This window comes from Suncus etruscus, chromosome 16, assembly GCF_024139225.1.
Source record: "Suncus etruscus isolate mSunEtr1 chromosome 16, mSunEtr1.pri.cur, whole genome shotgun sequence".
NCBI lineage: Eukaryota > Metazoa > Chordata > Mammalia > Eulipotyphla > Soricidae > Suncus > Suncus etruscus.
This window is the reverse complement of record NC_064863.1, coordinates 72053540-72069889: the sequence shown is the minus strand read 5'-3', so window position 1 is coordinate 72069889 and position 16350 is coordinate 72053540. Positions and strand designations below refer to the sequence as shown.

At 38.7% G+C, this 16350-nt stretch overlaps 1 protein-coding gene across 4 annotated transcripts in view; it reads left to right on the top strand.

Annotated features, from left to right (window-relative positions):
• Positions 1-16350, top strand: part of SEC31A (SEC31 homolog A, COPII coat complex component) — an 86315-nt gene that overhangs the window by 34498 nt on the left and 35467 nt on the right. For all 4 annotated transcript variants that reach the window (XM_049790240.1, XM_049790242.1, XM_049790241.1 and 1 more), the window contains 9 exons: positions 154-315; positions 507-659; positions 2066-2296; positions 4568-4642; positions 6651-6689; positions 7225-7302; positions 10752-10827; positions 11790-11968; positions 14318-14444. In XM_049790240.1, the coding sequence (XP_049646197.1) occupies positions 154-315; positions 507-659; positions 2066-2296; positions 4568-4642; positions 6651-6689; positions 7225-7302; positions 10752-10827; positions 11790-11968; positions 14318-14444 (1120 nt within the window). The remainder of the gene's footprint in view (positions 1-153; positions 316-506; positions 660-2065; positions 2297-4567; positions 4643-6650; positions 6690-7224; positions 7303-10751; positions 10828-11789; positions 11969-14317; positions 14445-16350) is intronic.

The window sequence follows — 16350 nt, the reverse complement described above, 5'->3', positions numbered from 1 at the left end:
GTACTTTGAAGAAATGTACAATAAACTTTCCCCATTATAAAGACACTTTCTAAGAGAAAATGTTGAATCAGTCTGTACATGATGATCATATTTCTGAGAGTTCTTGGTTTTAATGTGGCAGTACCATTTTCTAATTACTGTTATTTTGCCTAGGTGTTATATGAACTTCCCACCAACACACAGTGGTGCTTTGATATACAGTGGTGTCCCAGAAATCCTGCTGTCTTATCAGCTGCTTCTTTTGATGGACGAATCAGTGTTTATTCTATCATGGGAGGGAGCACTGATGGCTTAAGACAGAAACAAGTTGATAAGGTAATAGAAAATATGAAGGTTTTGAGTTATATTACCTGAAAAAAAAAATGACCTTATTGTATGGTGGTTTTGAAATGTCTGTGATTACAGGTTTTACTCACTAGATAGTGAGATTAAAATACTCAAATATGACTTGAAAATATGTAGTAAGTCTTTGTACAAGTGACAAATTTTAACTATGATTTTTTCAGCTTTCATCATCTTTTGGGAATCTTGATCCCTTTGGCACAGGACAGCCTCTTCCTCCATTACAAATTCCACAGCAGACAACAGCTCACAGCATAGTTCTCCCTCTGAAGAAACCACCCAAGTGGATCCGAAGACCTGTTGGTGCTTCCTTTTCAGTAGGTGGAAGTGATTTTTGGTCAATAGGCATAATGGGCTTATCATAATAAAGTTTTACAGGATCGTTCTCAAGATTGAATTTCATATATGTTGTAGATTTTTCATCAGGGAGGTCTGCTTCTTTTTATTTCCCTTTTATTTTTAAATTATAGTAAAGTAAGGTAACAACATTAATTATTTTAACCATTTTAGTTAATGTTCAGTTTTATGGTTTAGAGCCATTAAGTATATTCCCAAAGTGCAACCTTCACATCAGACATTTTCAACCCCTGACCCTTGTATTTAAGGTGGCTTCCTTCTCTCTCCTTCCTTTGTTCCTTATTTTCTTCCTTTCTCCTTGAGGAAATGTATCTTATTTCTTCCATTTTAAGTTATTTATTGCCCTTTCTTTCCTTCTTCCCTCCCTTCCTTCCTCCCTCTACTTTAAAATTTTTCAGTTGAGCAAGCAAGATAGCATTTTGAATTTTTGCTTATTGTTTAAATATTGAGGGCAAATTTGGTCTTGTGTTTCCTTCTTCGCCTATTTTGGGTGGGGGCTCACACCTGGCAGCACTCAAGGGTTACTCCTGGCTCTATGCTCAGAAATCGCTTCTGGCAGGCATGGGGGACCATATGGGATGCCGGTATTCGAACCACTGTCCCTCAGCATGGAAGGCAAACTCCCTACCTTCATGCTATCTTGCCAGCCCCCTTCTCCGCCGATTTTAAACTAATATATTAGACTAATATTAGCAGGCTATGTGCCATATACTAGGAGGGTACAGAATGCTGGTAGAGATGACGGAATAGGTAGCCATAGAGCTTTTGCATATAGAGGAGGCATAGCTTGACCTCTATCCCAAGTACTGGCCAGGCCTGAGTTAAATCGTTATAGGACAGACAGATAATAACAAGACTTTTACATGGGAATGGGAGCCCCCATGAGGACAAGAAGGCCACTACAAGTTACAGACCCTAAGAACTCATTTTATAGATTGAACTATGAGTGGCAGTTGCGGGAAAAAGGTAAGAGAGAGAGGGAGAGACTAAAGGAAATTGCTGTTTTAGTAAAGTATGTTCAGTTTTCTTAACCTTGACTCTCGTCTCTGGTGTTCAGTGTGTTTCTTTCCTTATAATATAAGGAGAGTGGTTCTCACATGGGATTTCCTTTTCTACTTTCAGGAAGAAAAGGAAGGTTAGCATGCCTTTCGTGCACCTACTATTTTACTCAGGTGTTTTCAGCTTAAAATGATCCTTAAGCTAAAGGGCATATCTGCCACCTTTTAAACCTAGAGCCCCCCAACTGAAAGTTTAGCAAATTTATCAAACTAATAATTAAATCATTGAGATTTACAGTAAGTAGTTTTATTGTTCTTGGCCTCATCTTTATGTTTCAGACTGAGTTTGCCTTTTTCTCCTTTCCTAGTTTGGAGGCAAACTGGTTACCTTTGAGAATGTGAAGCCTCAGGCCCAACAGGGCACTGAGCAGCAGCCGCAGCTTGTGTTCATTAGCCAGGTGGTGACCGAAAAGGAGTTCCTCAGTAGATCTGACCAGCTCCAGCAGGCCGTGCAGTCCCAGGGGTTTGTCGCCTACTGTCAGAAGAAAATCGATGCTTCCCAGACTGAATTTGAAAAGAATGTATGGTCCTTTTTGAAGGTAAAGTTGGTTTTGGAACAGTTTCATTTATCTGCAAATGCAATCAATTATTCCTGTTATCATATATATCCATAGTCCTTCTTTTTGTTGTTGTTATTTTTGCTTTTGGGCCACAACCGGCAACTCTCAGGGGGTTACTTCCAGCTCTGTTCTCAGAAATCACTCTTTTTTTTTTTTTTTTTTTTTTGGTTTTTGGGCCACACTCGGGGATGCTCAGGGGCTACTCCTGGCTGTCTGCTCAGAAATAGCTCCTGGCAGGCACGGGGGACCATATGGGACACCGGGATTCGAACCAACCACCTTTGGTCCTGGATCGGCTGCTTGCAAGGCAAACACCGCTGTGCTATCTCTCCGGACCCAGAAATCACTCTTGACTAGCTTGGGACCATATGGGATGCTATGGATTGAACCCTGGTTTGTGTGCAAGGCAATTGTCCTTCCTGCTGTGCTATTGCTCCGCAGGCCCCTGTGTTCCTTCTTAACTGTTAGTTAAACAGGAATTTAAGACCTTCATGAGGAAGTTAAACATTTTGTTATGGTTGCATTGCATTACATTACCTTACCTTTTGTTATTCTGTGAAAGGTATACAGACAGCCATTTTACATCAAGAGTTCTTCCTTCTCTACTTTGAGGAGGCTTAATAAGTACTTTTCTTATGAGTAATAAACAATAAAATAGATGTATTTAGGTAAGAAATATTCCAACAGATCTAGTTTAACACAGATAATGTTAGGGTCCGGAGTAGAAGGACGAGATCACACAACTGGGATAAAGTTTAATACTTTAATCCATCTGCCAATAAGACCCACCCCCAGCCTGGCCAGCTAGGGCATCCCCCGAAGGATGGCCTTGCCCAAGGTCATGAGGAAAAGTATATAGGAAGGTTCCATCTTTCTGATGATCCTTAAAATGATTGGCTTTTGGGGCTGGAGAGATAGCATGGAGGTAAGGCGTTTGCCTTTCATGCAGAAGGTCATCAGTTCGAATCCCGGCATCCCATATGGTTCCCTGTGCCTGCCAGGAGCAATTTCTGAGCATGGAGCCAGGAGTAACCCCTGAGCACTGCCAGGTGTGACCCAAAAGCCACAAAAAAAAAAAAAGATTGGCTTTTGTCTAGGGGTACCTTCCTACTGCTCCCTTGTGTCCTTCCCTGAGAGGCTACCTAGTATGACCAGGTAGCTTGAGGCAGGGTCTATGGAAATAGTCTTGTGAAGATGTAACAGGTGGCTTCTTATACCATGTGGTCCTTACAAAATGGCATCTCTTCCTGCTCAGAACCTGAGAAGAAGCCTGCCATGTGACCTTTACAATATGACATCCCTCCTTGTTCAGAATTGAGGTCCCAACAACACAGACAAGGAAGTAGATCAGTAGTTGACATGTGCGTTCCATGTGAAGTATGCCTTGGCTTCAATTACAGCACACTCTAGAACAGAGAGTTTCCTATAATAAATACTTAGATATTTTGGTTTCTGTAGTTTATTCAGTTAAGGAACATGGGAAAAGAGTAAAGAAAGACATAGACATAGGAGGGTTGGAGGCTTTACTGAGTTGCACCTGTGGCCATAGGATCATAAATAGAGTTTTCTGGTCATTTTTCCTATATGGAATGTTACTTTCCTGAATCTGAGTTGCCCAAAGCAAAGACCTTTTGGTTACAGAATGGTAAGTTATTGAAATTATAGATTTATTTACATTTTATATTAAATATTAGCACTGGGAAAGAGGGCAATGAATGTTTCTCATAGTGTGAGTTTTGCATTTATGTAATTTTTAGACATGGAGTTAGTTGGTATTTATCAAAATGATAGTTTGAAAGTCTCTTCGGGGACACATCCTTCTCAGAAGTCTTCTACATCACAGCTTGAATTGGTAATTCCTTTCATTTACTCCCTGGAATTCCCTCTTCTCTCTTTCATTTCTTAAAATTCCTAAATAAAACTTTTATTAAAACAAAACAAAACTTTTTTGATTTGGAGGGAGTGTGAGCATATCTAGTGGCAGTCTGTTTTTTGTTTTTTTTTTCTACCTCTGCGCTCAGAAATTACTTCTGACAGGGTAAGAGTGTATGTGGTATGCCAGGGATTAGCTGCATGCAAGACAAATACTCTACTCAGTGTGCTATTGTTGTGTCCCCTATTTAAATTCTTAATTGAGCCACATAGATTGAATGAATTTCAGATTTTTAAAAAATAATTCTGTGTTGGTTTTGATTAAATAATTCCTTAAAATACATATTTTTATTTCAAAAATGTGTTTTTTGTTTTAAGGTAAATTTCGAGGATGATTCTCGTGGAAAATACCTTGAACTTCTGGGTTACAGAAAAGAAGATCTAGGAAAGAAGGTAAACCTTTTTTATTTAATTAAAAGGGGAAATTTAGAAGACAGTGACTATATTATAAGTAAGATATTTATATACAGTGTGTCTATTTTTCTGTTGCTTGCTTTTATAAAATTCTATACATTATTTCAAACCATTCAATAAACTTTTATACCAGTATATTTGGTTGCCATAGTTTTGGATGCATTTTCTTTTTACTTGAACCTAGAAATTATGAGGACTCACCAAATTATAAGGTCATAAGCCTCAGCTACTAGAAATATCTGCTACATTTCACTCTGTGTTCACTTCAGCTTACACAGAAAATTAGAGTACTATTTCATTTTATCGTAATTTTTTGTTCTAGCTGTTTATGCTTTTAAACCACAATTTCCAGTTGAGTCCAATCAGCTATCAAGCTCTCTAGGAAGTATTTTGAAGCAAGGCAAACTTATTGTATTAAACCTGGAAAAACATAAAATTCAAGTGAGTTGTTAATGTTTTAGCCTTATAAAAAGATTCCTGGAACAGGGAGATAGTTCAGTGCTCAGGGTACACACTTAAAGGTTTAGGTCCTGAGTTTGAACCCCCACTCTACATGAACCCCACTATATGTAGTAGTCCTGGAAGTTGCTGGTTTCCCTTACACTACAGGGCCAGAGCAGTTTTGTGTCTTCAGACCCTACTTTTAGTCATCTGGCTTGAGTATTGATAGGAGTATCGATAGGGGACACAGGGCACTGAATACTGCTACGACAGTCCCCCTTTTCATGTAGACACAAAGACTACCTTTGAAAAAGGGAAATTGACCTCTTGGCATTATCATTAGCTCTGTTCCTTTTTTTGTTTGCTTTTGGTTTTGGGTAACACCCAGTGAATCTCAGGGGTCATTACTGGCTCTTCACTCGGGATTGCTCCTAGCTCTACACTCAGGAATTACTCCTTGCAGGTTCAGGGTACTATATGGGCTGCTGGGTATCAAACCTGGGTTGGCCACATGCAAGGCAAACACCCTGCCCACCCTGGCCCCTAAACATGTATCTATTATCAGCCTAAACTTTCTAAGGTTATTTTTCTTGCCTTAACATAAGCTAATATGAAGTTTTACTGAATATCTGATAGAAAAATAGGAACTACATCTATTAAAACATCAGTTTTACTTTCAACATCAGTTCACTCTGTAGTGAGTAGTGCCTAAGAATTGTTTTTTAAATTTAATATAGATGACCAATTTAAAACAAAGCAGAAAAAAAGCATGCTTTTGGGGAGTATGGTTTTGTCATTAAACAGCAGAATAAGATAGACATACAGTCAGTAAATACTAGAACTCCTTGTAATTGAAACCAGAGCCATTGAGAAATCAGTTTCGGGGCTCAAGTGATAGTATAGCTGTAGGGCACTTACTTGCCTTGCATATATTTTAGGTGACCCTGGGTTCCATCGCCTGAGCCCACCAGGAGTGAGCACAGAGTAACTAGGAATCCATGAGTACCACTGCATTTGGGTATATGGTCCCATAAAAACACAACAAGTGGGGGCCGGAGAGATAGCATGGAGGTAAGGCATTTGCCTTTCATGCAGAAGGTCATCGGTTTGAATCCCGGCACCCCATATGGTCCCCCGTGCCTGCCAGGAGCAATTTCTGAGCCTGGAGCCAGGAATAACCTCTGAGCACTGCCGGGCGTGACCCAAAAAAAACCACAAAAAAAAAAAAACAAAACAAAAAAACAACAAGTGAGAGAGAAGCCAGTTCTGCAGGTTTTTTTGGGGTGTGGGGGTTTGGCCACACCTGGTGGTCCTGACAGGCTTGGGGGACCATATGGGATGCCAGGAATTGAACCCGGTGGTCAGCCACTTACAAGGTAAATGCCCTGCTGCTGTGCTATCTCTCTGGCCCCCCATTTCTGCAGTTTATTCTTTCCTTAATCATACTTGATTTGAACATCTGTGGAGTTTTGCAATGAGAATCATTTATTACATGCTTTGATGTAGAATTTTGTTTTCAATTGGTGGATTGTTATTTTTGTTTCAGATTGCTTTGGCTTTGAACAAAATGGATGGACCTGGATTGGTAAGATGGCTTTTTAAAAAAAATAGTTACTTCTGAAATGTCATAATAGAGAGGGAAAGTTAATTTCAGAATTCAACATTTTATTGCTTCAGAGTATTAAAAAATGCATTTAGATATTTTAACAAATAGATTCTTATTTAAAGTAGATTAACTGACAGGGATTTTTACTTTTCCTCTTGCAGTATTTCAATTTTGCGAAAGACAAAACTAAGAATCAATGTCTATTCAGTTTTATCCCCTCCACCTCTTGTGGTATTTGAATTTTGCAAAAGATAAACAAACTCAAATCAGTGACTGCTCAGCTACCTGTGTTGCTGAGGAACATTCAATAGGAAATAAAGGAAAGGCCTTAGGTCTAAGCTGGCTCTGATTTTCCTCTAATGGTGTTTCTCAAGCATATTTACTTACTGTTGCTTTCAGTGATGAAACTAATTTCTGAATGTTGTTGGTTGGGTCTTGTTTTCTTCCTTGTTCACTAATAACCTTTTAACAGCCATATTCTTCAACTTATTCTGTGCCTGTTTTGTTACCAAAGATTCTTAAAGACTCTGACGCAGTAGCACAGAGTGATGGGGAGGAGAACCTTGCTCCTGGAGAGCAGCTCTTGGGAGAGGTACTGACCTTTTTATTTTTAATTCTGATGGAAAATTGTGCTATATACCTCATGATGTAATATGAAATATGAAAACCTTTCTTTTTGATTCATTCAAAATAAAACTGAAGTGTGTGATTCAAGCAGGGCTCCTAGTCTGCAAATATTTTTTCTGAACTCTGATTCTGTGGCATAGTTTTGGACAATGTGGTGTAAAGTTATTTGTAAGTTGTAAGGTCAGTCAAACTTGGTAAGATGGATATTATCATGGTAAAATAAGCAGATATTTTATTCAGAGATCCACATTGCCTGACATACAAATAAAGTTCAGTGATTTTCTCGGCACATTAACGTTTAGAGAACGCTCTGAGTGACTTGTCGAGTCTCACTAAAGAACATCTCACCAAATAAACCAGTTGTCAGCATTCAGTATAAATATATTCTGTGTTGTAGCCAACAGTTTGGCCCTAAAGAGTTCTTGAGAAATATTGTGAATTAAAAAAAAGTTCTTAAACACAACAGTTTTTTTTGTTTGGGGGCCACACACAGCAGTGCTCAGGGTTTGCTCCTGGCTCTGCCCTCAGAAATTGCTCCTGGCAGGCTCAGGGAACCATACTGGATGCCAGGGTTCAAATTTGGGTCAGTCACATGCAAGACAAATGTCCTACCCGCTGTGCTATATCGCTTTGACCCCCTAAACACAACTGTTCTATAAACTTTTTTCCTTTTAATTGTCTACATTTTTTCAAATCACTAATAAATGATCATATACTTACCTATTTATTATAGAAAATTAATCAAGTTTTTATTTCTCTTCTTTGGCTTTTTCATTATTCTTTAAGGTATGGTTATATTCTGACAATGAAATGGTTCTTAAATTCTTCTACTAAGTTAGAAATTTGGTAATTTTTTTAGTGAATTTAGACTATTTCCAGTGATCATAAAAATCATTTCCAGGGGCCCGGAGAGATAGCACAGCGGTGTTTGCCTTGCAAGCAGCGGATCCAGGACCTAAAGTGGTTGGTTCGAATCCCGGTGTCCCATATGGTCCCCTGTGCCTGCCAGGAGCTATTTCTGAGCAGATAGCCAGGAGTAACCCCTGAACATCGCCAGGTGTGGCCCAAAAAACCAAAAAAAAAAAAAAAAAAATCATTTCCAGGCTGGGATTGTAGTTCATTCATTAAGCATTTGCCTCAGATATATGAGATCCTTAGATTGGTCTCAGAACTGCAAAATAAATATTTACTTAACTCAGAATAGAAGATACAAATAAAATCTTACTGAAAATCTGGAAGGGGGGCCAGAGGGATAGCATGGAGGTAGGGCATTTGCCTTGCATGCAGAAGGATGGTGGTTCGAATCCCAGCATCCCCTGCCAGGAGCAATTTCTGAGTGTACAGCCAGGAGTAACCCATGAGTGCTGCTGGGTGTGGCCCAAAAACTAAAAAGAAAATCTGAAGGGCAGCTATGCTCACCAATATACCACCAATGCCACTGTAAAATCTTACTGAAAATCTGAACGAAATTTGCAATACTTAAAATTTTAGAGCACATAAAAGAAATACACTTTTGTTTATATATAGCTAAGTATAACTTAAAGAGGAACACTTAGAAATATGCTCATTAATGAATAATAATATGTATTAAAATAGTAGTCATCTATGTGTACTTTCTGAGTATTTTTTTCTGAGTATTAGTTTTGTTTAAGGAGGTAAATATCCTTTTTTGACAATGTTATTTCAAACATAGAACTTGAGACATAGAAATGTTTTCTATGTAATGCATTTTATATTTTGTTGACACATGTATATTTTTAAAATCCATAAGGTTTTGTTAATTCTCTTTAGAAAGAAAATTTGAAAATTCTGAGTTTAAGAATTTTTTTTTGGGGGGCACACGTGGAAGTGTCAAGGGTTACTCCTGGCAGGCCTGGAAGATCATATGGATGTCAGGGATCAAACCTGGGTCGGCTGAACACAAGGCAAATGTCTTCCCTACTGTGCTATTGGCTCTGTTCCCTAAAAGGAATTTTTTTAATAGAAATTTGTTAATGAATGTAGTCAGATCAGTGTCTGATTTATGAATTCCTTACATTCAGAATTTTTATTTGATGTATGTATAAACAGTTTATGAGCACTTAGTACTGGAGAAGCATAGCCACTTGTGTAATTTTGTTCCAAGAATAGTTTTCAATAAAAATAAGTTGTTTTGAATTTTTTTTTTTTTTGGTTTTTGGGTCATACCTGGCAAACGCTTTACCTCCATGCTATCTCTCCAGCCCCAGAAATGTATATTTCTAACAACACTTTGCTGTTCAACATATGACTGAGGAAAAAAAGTATTTGAATTTAGAATATACATATGATCCTCTATGCATAAAAATATATATTATATAATTAACAATATACAATATAATACATCTTATATATAAATGGAAGAAAATGTATATATATATTTACACACACACTTTATTTTTCATATTTGGGCAGTGCTCAAGAATTAATTCTGTAGTGGCACTCAGAATTGAGCCCGGGTTGGTTTTAGAGAAGGCAAGTGCCCTACCTGCTGTAATATTTCTCTAGTCCTGACTGCATTAAGTTACATAAGGAAACCTAACTGATTTTTTTTTTAATGACTGATGGATATAGTAGAACAAATGTTCTAGGGCCAGCCAGGGATATGTTTGTCTTGATTGTGTGTGAGGTCCTGGGCTCAATCTTTGTCACTATAAAGCAAAAAGATTCTAGAATTAAATCTAGTAGATAGAAATTTTTGGTGGTAATAAGTTGTTGAATAATTTCCAGTGTATTAGAAAGTGTCATTGGGATGGAATGTACAGCATGGTGACTATTGTTAATGAAACTATATTGTGCGTTTGCAAGTTGATAAAGATTAGACCTATATGTTCCAGTCACAAGAATAAACTGTGTAATGAATGTTATGAATGTTAATCAAACTAATGAAGAAGTGATCATTTTCTTACAAACACATACACACCAGCATCTTAGACGACTACAATGTTATATGTCAGTGTTTATGTGGAAACAGCTGGATAAGACTAAATGTGTATTTTATTTTTGTCAAGCTGCTTTTAGCAGAAGTACCTAAGAAAACAAGGGGAAAACATTTTTTTTTTTTTGGCTTTTGGGCCACACCTAGTGATGCTCAGGGGGTTTCCCCTGGCTCTACACTCAAGAATTATTGCTGATGGTGCTCAGGACATATGGATGCCAGGGATCAAACCTGGAACCCAGGCCACCACAAGCAAGGCAAATATCCTACCTACTATACTATCAGTCTTGTCCCTGAAAGCAAAGATTCTTGAGTGTCAGTAGCTTCTGATCTACCAATAATTGATATGTACACTTACATTTGTATAAAATTATTTCTTACAACCTTGGATTTTTATTTTGCAGTTTTATTTCATGGTTCTATTCTGGCTAAATTGTTGTCCTTTTTCATTGCTGTAGCATACTAAAGAGGAAAGAGAAGAATGTGAATTCCTACCATCAGCTGGAGGAACATTTAACATCTCTGTCAGTGGGGGTAGGTAACTGCTACTTTTTTTTTTTTTTGTTTTGTTTTTATGTTTTTGGGTCACACCGGGCAGTGCTCAGGGGCTTCTCCTGGCTCTGCTCAGAAATCACCCCTGGCAGGCTCGGGGGACCATATGGGATGCTGGTATTCGAACCACTGTCCTTCTGCATGCAAGGCAAACACCCTATCACTGTGCTATTTCTCCTGCCCGGTAACTGCTACTTTTAACTTCTTTTGTTTTGGCTGTAAGGTGACCTTGTTCTGCTAAGCTCAGAATTTACTCCTTAATCTCTTTTTAGGGATTATTCCTGATGGTTCTCTGGGGAACCATACAGAGTGCCAGGGATTGAACAAGGGTTGACTGCATGCAAAACAAATGCCCTAACCCCTATACTATCTTTCTGGTACAGGGTTAAGGCATTTGAAATCAATTCCCTAAACTTAAGGTGTAAGTATTTGTCAAAGGTTCTAGAAGGTTAGACAGAAAAGCTGAATTATTGTTTAGTATATTATTATTTTGAAAATGGTGATATGTTCTGACACATTTGGATAAAAACCATATAATTACCTGTTTAACTAATCTGAAAAATGCATTAATTTACATACATTTTATCAAATTTGAGTGGATTTCAGTAGCTTCTGTTGGAAAATAATTCGTCAGTAGTGTTCAGAAATGAGCATTGTGTTCTTTGTATATGCATGTAAAACTTAAGGTATGGTATTATTTATTTATTTTTTTTTTTGGTTTTTGGGCCACACCCAGTAACGCTCAGGGGTTACTCCTGGCTATGTGCTCAGAAGTTGCTCCTGGCTTGGGGGACCATATGGGACACCGGGGGATCGAACCGCGGTCCGTCCAAGGCTAGCGCAGGCAAGGCAGGCACCTTACCTTTAGCGCCACCGCCCGGCCCCTGGTATTATTTTTAATAGTAGAAAACATTATTTAACTCAATATTGTTTTTCTGTTGCAGATATTGATGGTTTAATTACTCAAGCTTTGCTGACGGGTAATTTTGAAAGTGCTGTTGACCTTTGCTTACATGATAATCGCATGGCTGATGCGATTATATTGGCTATAGCAGGTGGACAAGAACTCTTGGCTCGAACTCAGAAAAAATACTTTGCAAAATCCCAAAGTAAAATTACCAGGGTATGTTATTATGAAATAGATAAACAATGATACTTATCTCATTTATTGAAATAATATACTCTTATTACAGATAATTAAACAGAAAACAGTGAAGAGTTAAAAACTCATTATTCCTTTTAATTTTTTTATTTATTTAGTGTTTTTTTTTTTTTTTGGTTTTGGGGCTACACCTGGTTCTGCTTAGGGGTTACTCCTGGCTTTGCACTATGCAACCTGGCAGACTTGGAGGAAATCCCATGGAATGCTGGGGATTGTACCGGGAATGGTTACTGTAAGGCAAGTGCCCTAACTGCTCTGCTCTCCAACCTCCTCTTTCGGTTTTTTTTTCTTTTTGTTTTAGGGCCACACCTGGCAGTGTTCCTTCCTCTGCACTCAGAAAATTTTTACTTTGCATATATAATTTTTTTTTTTTTTTTTGGTTTTTGGGTCACACCCGGCTGTGCTCAGGAGTTACTCCTGGCTGTCTGCTCAGAAATAGCTCCTGGCAGGCACGGGGGACCATATGGGACACCGGGATTTGAACCAACTACCTTTGGTCCTGGATGGGCTGCTTGCAAGGCAAACACCGCTGTGCTATCTCTCCGGGCCCGCATATATAATTTTAAAATAAATTTCATATTTTTATTAGTTCACCATATTTTCGTAAAGATAAAAATTTTTACACCCTTTAATTCTTTCAGATTTTTTTTTGTTTGTTTGTTTTTGGGCCACACCTGGTGACACTCAGGGGTTACTCTTAGCTATGCGCTCAGAAATTGCTCCTGGCTCGGGGGACCATATGGGACGCTGGGGGATGAACCGAAGTACGTCCTGGGTCAGCCTCATGCAAGGCAAACGCCCTACCACTGTGCTATTTCTCCGGCCTCTTATTTCAGATTCTTATACTTCCTTCTATTTCTATTTCTATTAAGAAATAAAGGTAATAGAATCAAAGCCATATATATGTCCCCAGGCTTGGAGGGCAATTTAGGGTGTTGGGAGTTGAACCTGAGTCAGCCATATGCAAAGAAATGTTTTTTCTTTTTGCTCAGAAATCACTCCTGGCAGTACTCAGGGAACTGTATAGGATGCCAGGGGTCAAAATCAGGTCAGCCACATGCAAGGCAAACATCCTACCTGCTATGTTATTGTTCCAGCCACTGCCCCTGCTCTATTTTTCTTTGTTTTTGTTTTGGGGTCACACCTGGCGGTGCTCGGGTTACTCCTGGCTCTGCACTCAGAAATCACTCCTGGCAAGTTCTGGGGACCATACAGGATACTGGGATTTGAACCACTATTTATCCTGGATCTGCTGCACTCAAGGCAAACACCCTACTGCTGTGCTATCTCCCCGGCCCCTTAAGTTCCAGCTTGATAATTTATTCCTTTCTGAAGAAGTTGTCCCAGTGTTAGTCCTACCAGCATTGAGCTCTGTCTCCTCAACCTTGTCCAGTATTTTTCCTCTGTTACTTTTTAGTTAGCCACACTAGCTATATCCTTCAGTTTCTATAATCTCACCATTTCAGTTTCTTCACTCTTTTTTTTTGTGCCTCTTTTCTTGTTTTGTTTTGTTTTTTGTTTTTGTTTTTGGGCCACACCCGGTGATGCTCAGGGGTTACTCCTGGCTGTCTGCTCAGAAATAGCTCCTGGCATGTGCCTCTTTTCTTGATGAAGTTAATTCAAACCCCATATTTCATGTTTGTATTAGAAAGTATTTTCCTTTTTTATAATTTTTTGGGCCACACCCATTTGATGCTCAGGGGTTACTCCTGGCTAAGTGCTCAGAAATTGCCGCTGGCTTGGGGGGACCATATGGGACGCTTGGGGATCGAACCGCGGTCCGTTCCTTGGTTAGCGCTTGCAAGGCAGACACCTTACCTCTAGCGCCACCTCGCTGGCCCCTAGAAAGTATTTTTTAATCTATCACATCAGGTTATGTTTTCTGTTAAATGTTCTAATGATAACCCTTACTTTTAATTTTTTGGCAATTTATGAAATAATTTTTTTAAATTGTGTTTTGGGGCCACAGCCGGTGCCACTTTGGGGTTACTCCTGGCTCTGCACTCAGGAATCACTCCTGGCAGATTCAGGGGACCATATGGAATGTTGGGATCAAACCTGGGTTAGCGGTGTGCAAGGCAAACACCCTACCCACTGTATTATTTCAACAGCTCCAAAATGTGTGATTTGGGGGCCGGGAGGAAAACCAATAACTAGATTTTATGTCATTTGTAAGAGTAAATTTACATTGTTGCTTCTTTATTAAATTACTGTGAATAGGTGGTTTATGAAAGAAAAGAAGAATCAGCCAGAGTTGATTTTTACTAATGTACTAACGTGTTCATTTCCTCCTCTGTTTACATTTTCAAGCTAATCACTGCAGTGGTCATGAGGAATTGGAAAGAGATTGTTGAGTCATGTGACCTTAAAAACTGGAGAGAAGCTTTAGCTGCAGTGTTGACTTATGCTAAACCAGATGAATTCTCAGCCCTTTGTGGTAAGAAAATGAACTTTAAAGTAATGGTTCTGAATATGGCTTGACATATTGTAAATAGAAATAATAAGCATTTATTAAAATATCAGAAATACCTAAAATTATAAAAGTTTATTTGAATATTTTTCCAATGTTAATGACATTATTTTCCTACCTGTTATTATTTTTAATAATACTGTTTTGATGCTTTTGGTTTCAGATAGACCATACTCGGAATTATCTCTACCACTTGCTAGCTAATGTATGACAAAAGAAATACATTAAAGGCCTTAGTGTAGTCATATGTTATATGGCGCACAACCAGTCTATATAAATATTAGGTCTGTAAAATTAATATTTACTAACGACCATGACTAAATTTATAGGTAAAGAGTTAATATTATTCTCAAGATAGAAGCCTCAAATGGTAGGTATAAAAGCAGTCATTTACTAATTTGAAAGTATTATGAGAGTACAAAAATTGAGATAGTACCTTTGTCATGTAACTCAGAGTTTTTCAAACACTGCCGCTGCACACTAGTGTGCCGTGAGATATTGTCTGGTGTGCTGTGGGAAAAATTCCAATTTCATCTGTAAAATGCGGCTTTGTCTCACAAACAGACCAATCATTAGATTGAATAAGTAAACCGAAATATGAACAAATATAAAATACTTTATTATAAAATAATAATCATAAATAATCATAAAATAATTTCTTTGTCTTTATTTGATTCCTATTCAAGAGAATTACCTTAAATATAGTCAATATAGGTGTAGAGTTAAATTTTTTTAACATTTTCTCTTTTTTTTGTTTTTGTTTTTATTTGTTTTTGGGTCACACCCAGCAGTGCTCAGGAGTTATTCCTGGCTTCAGGCTCAGAAATTGCTCCTGGCAGGCACGGGGGACCATATGGGACGCCGGGATTCGAACCGATGACCTCCTGCATGAAAGGCAAACGCCTTACCTCCATGCTATCTCTCTGGCCCCTTTTTAACATTTTCTAATGGTGGTGTGCTTCGCGATTTTTTTTTCATGAAAAAAGAATGCCTTTGCACAAAAAGGTCGAAAAACACTTGATGTGGGGCCAGAGAGATAGCATGGAGGTAGGGCATTTTCCTTGCATGCAGAAGGACGATGGCTCGAATCCCAGCATCCTTCTGTGCCTAAGGCAGGGGTCTCAAACTTGCGGCCCATGGGCCGTTTGCAGCCTTCCATACAACATTTTGTAGCCCGCGGCTGGCCTTCAAATATCGCAGTATTCGTGATTATTTGGTAAATAATCGCAATAAAAATCGCATTAGTAAGAAAAAAATCGCATTAAACATTCAAAAACTCTGAGCAGTTCCGTTTGGGGTATGCAAATGTTTAATGCGATTTCTTTTTCTTACTAATGCGATTTTTTATTGCGAATATTCGGTGAGGCCCTGCCTCACCCCGACTTTGCCTCCTGCGGCCCCCAGGTAAATTGAGTTTGAGACCCCTGGCCTAAGGCAAACGTTGTGCTATCTCTCTGGCCTGCCAGGAGTGATTTCTGAGCATTGAGCTACAAGACGTGACTCAACCTCCCCCACCCAAAAAAACCATCAATGGCAAACAGCTCTACTATAAAATTACATCAGTATTTTTTTTGTTTTGTTTTGTTTTTGGGTCACACCCGACAGTGCTCAGGGGTTACTTCTGGCTCTGCACTCAGAAATCACTCCTGATGGGCACAGGGGACTATATGGGATTCCGGGATTTGAACTACTGTTTCTCCTGGCTTGATCTTGGATCAGCTGCATACAAGGCAAATGTCCTACCTTTGTGCTATCTCTTTGGCCCCCATACCATTGATGTTTATTTTAAATGTGTTGTGGTTTAAACTGCTGCTTATAGAAGTTTCTGATATCATGAAGTGGAATCAAGTATTCACTAGCAGTACTCAAGTAT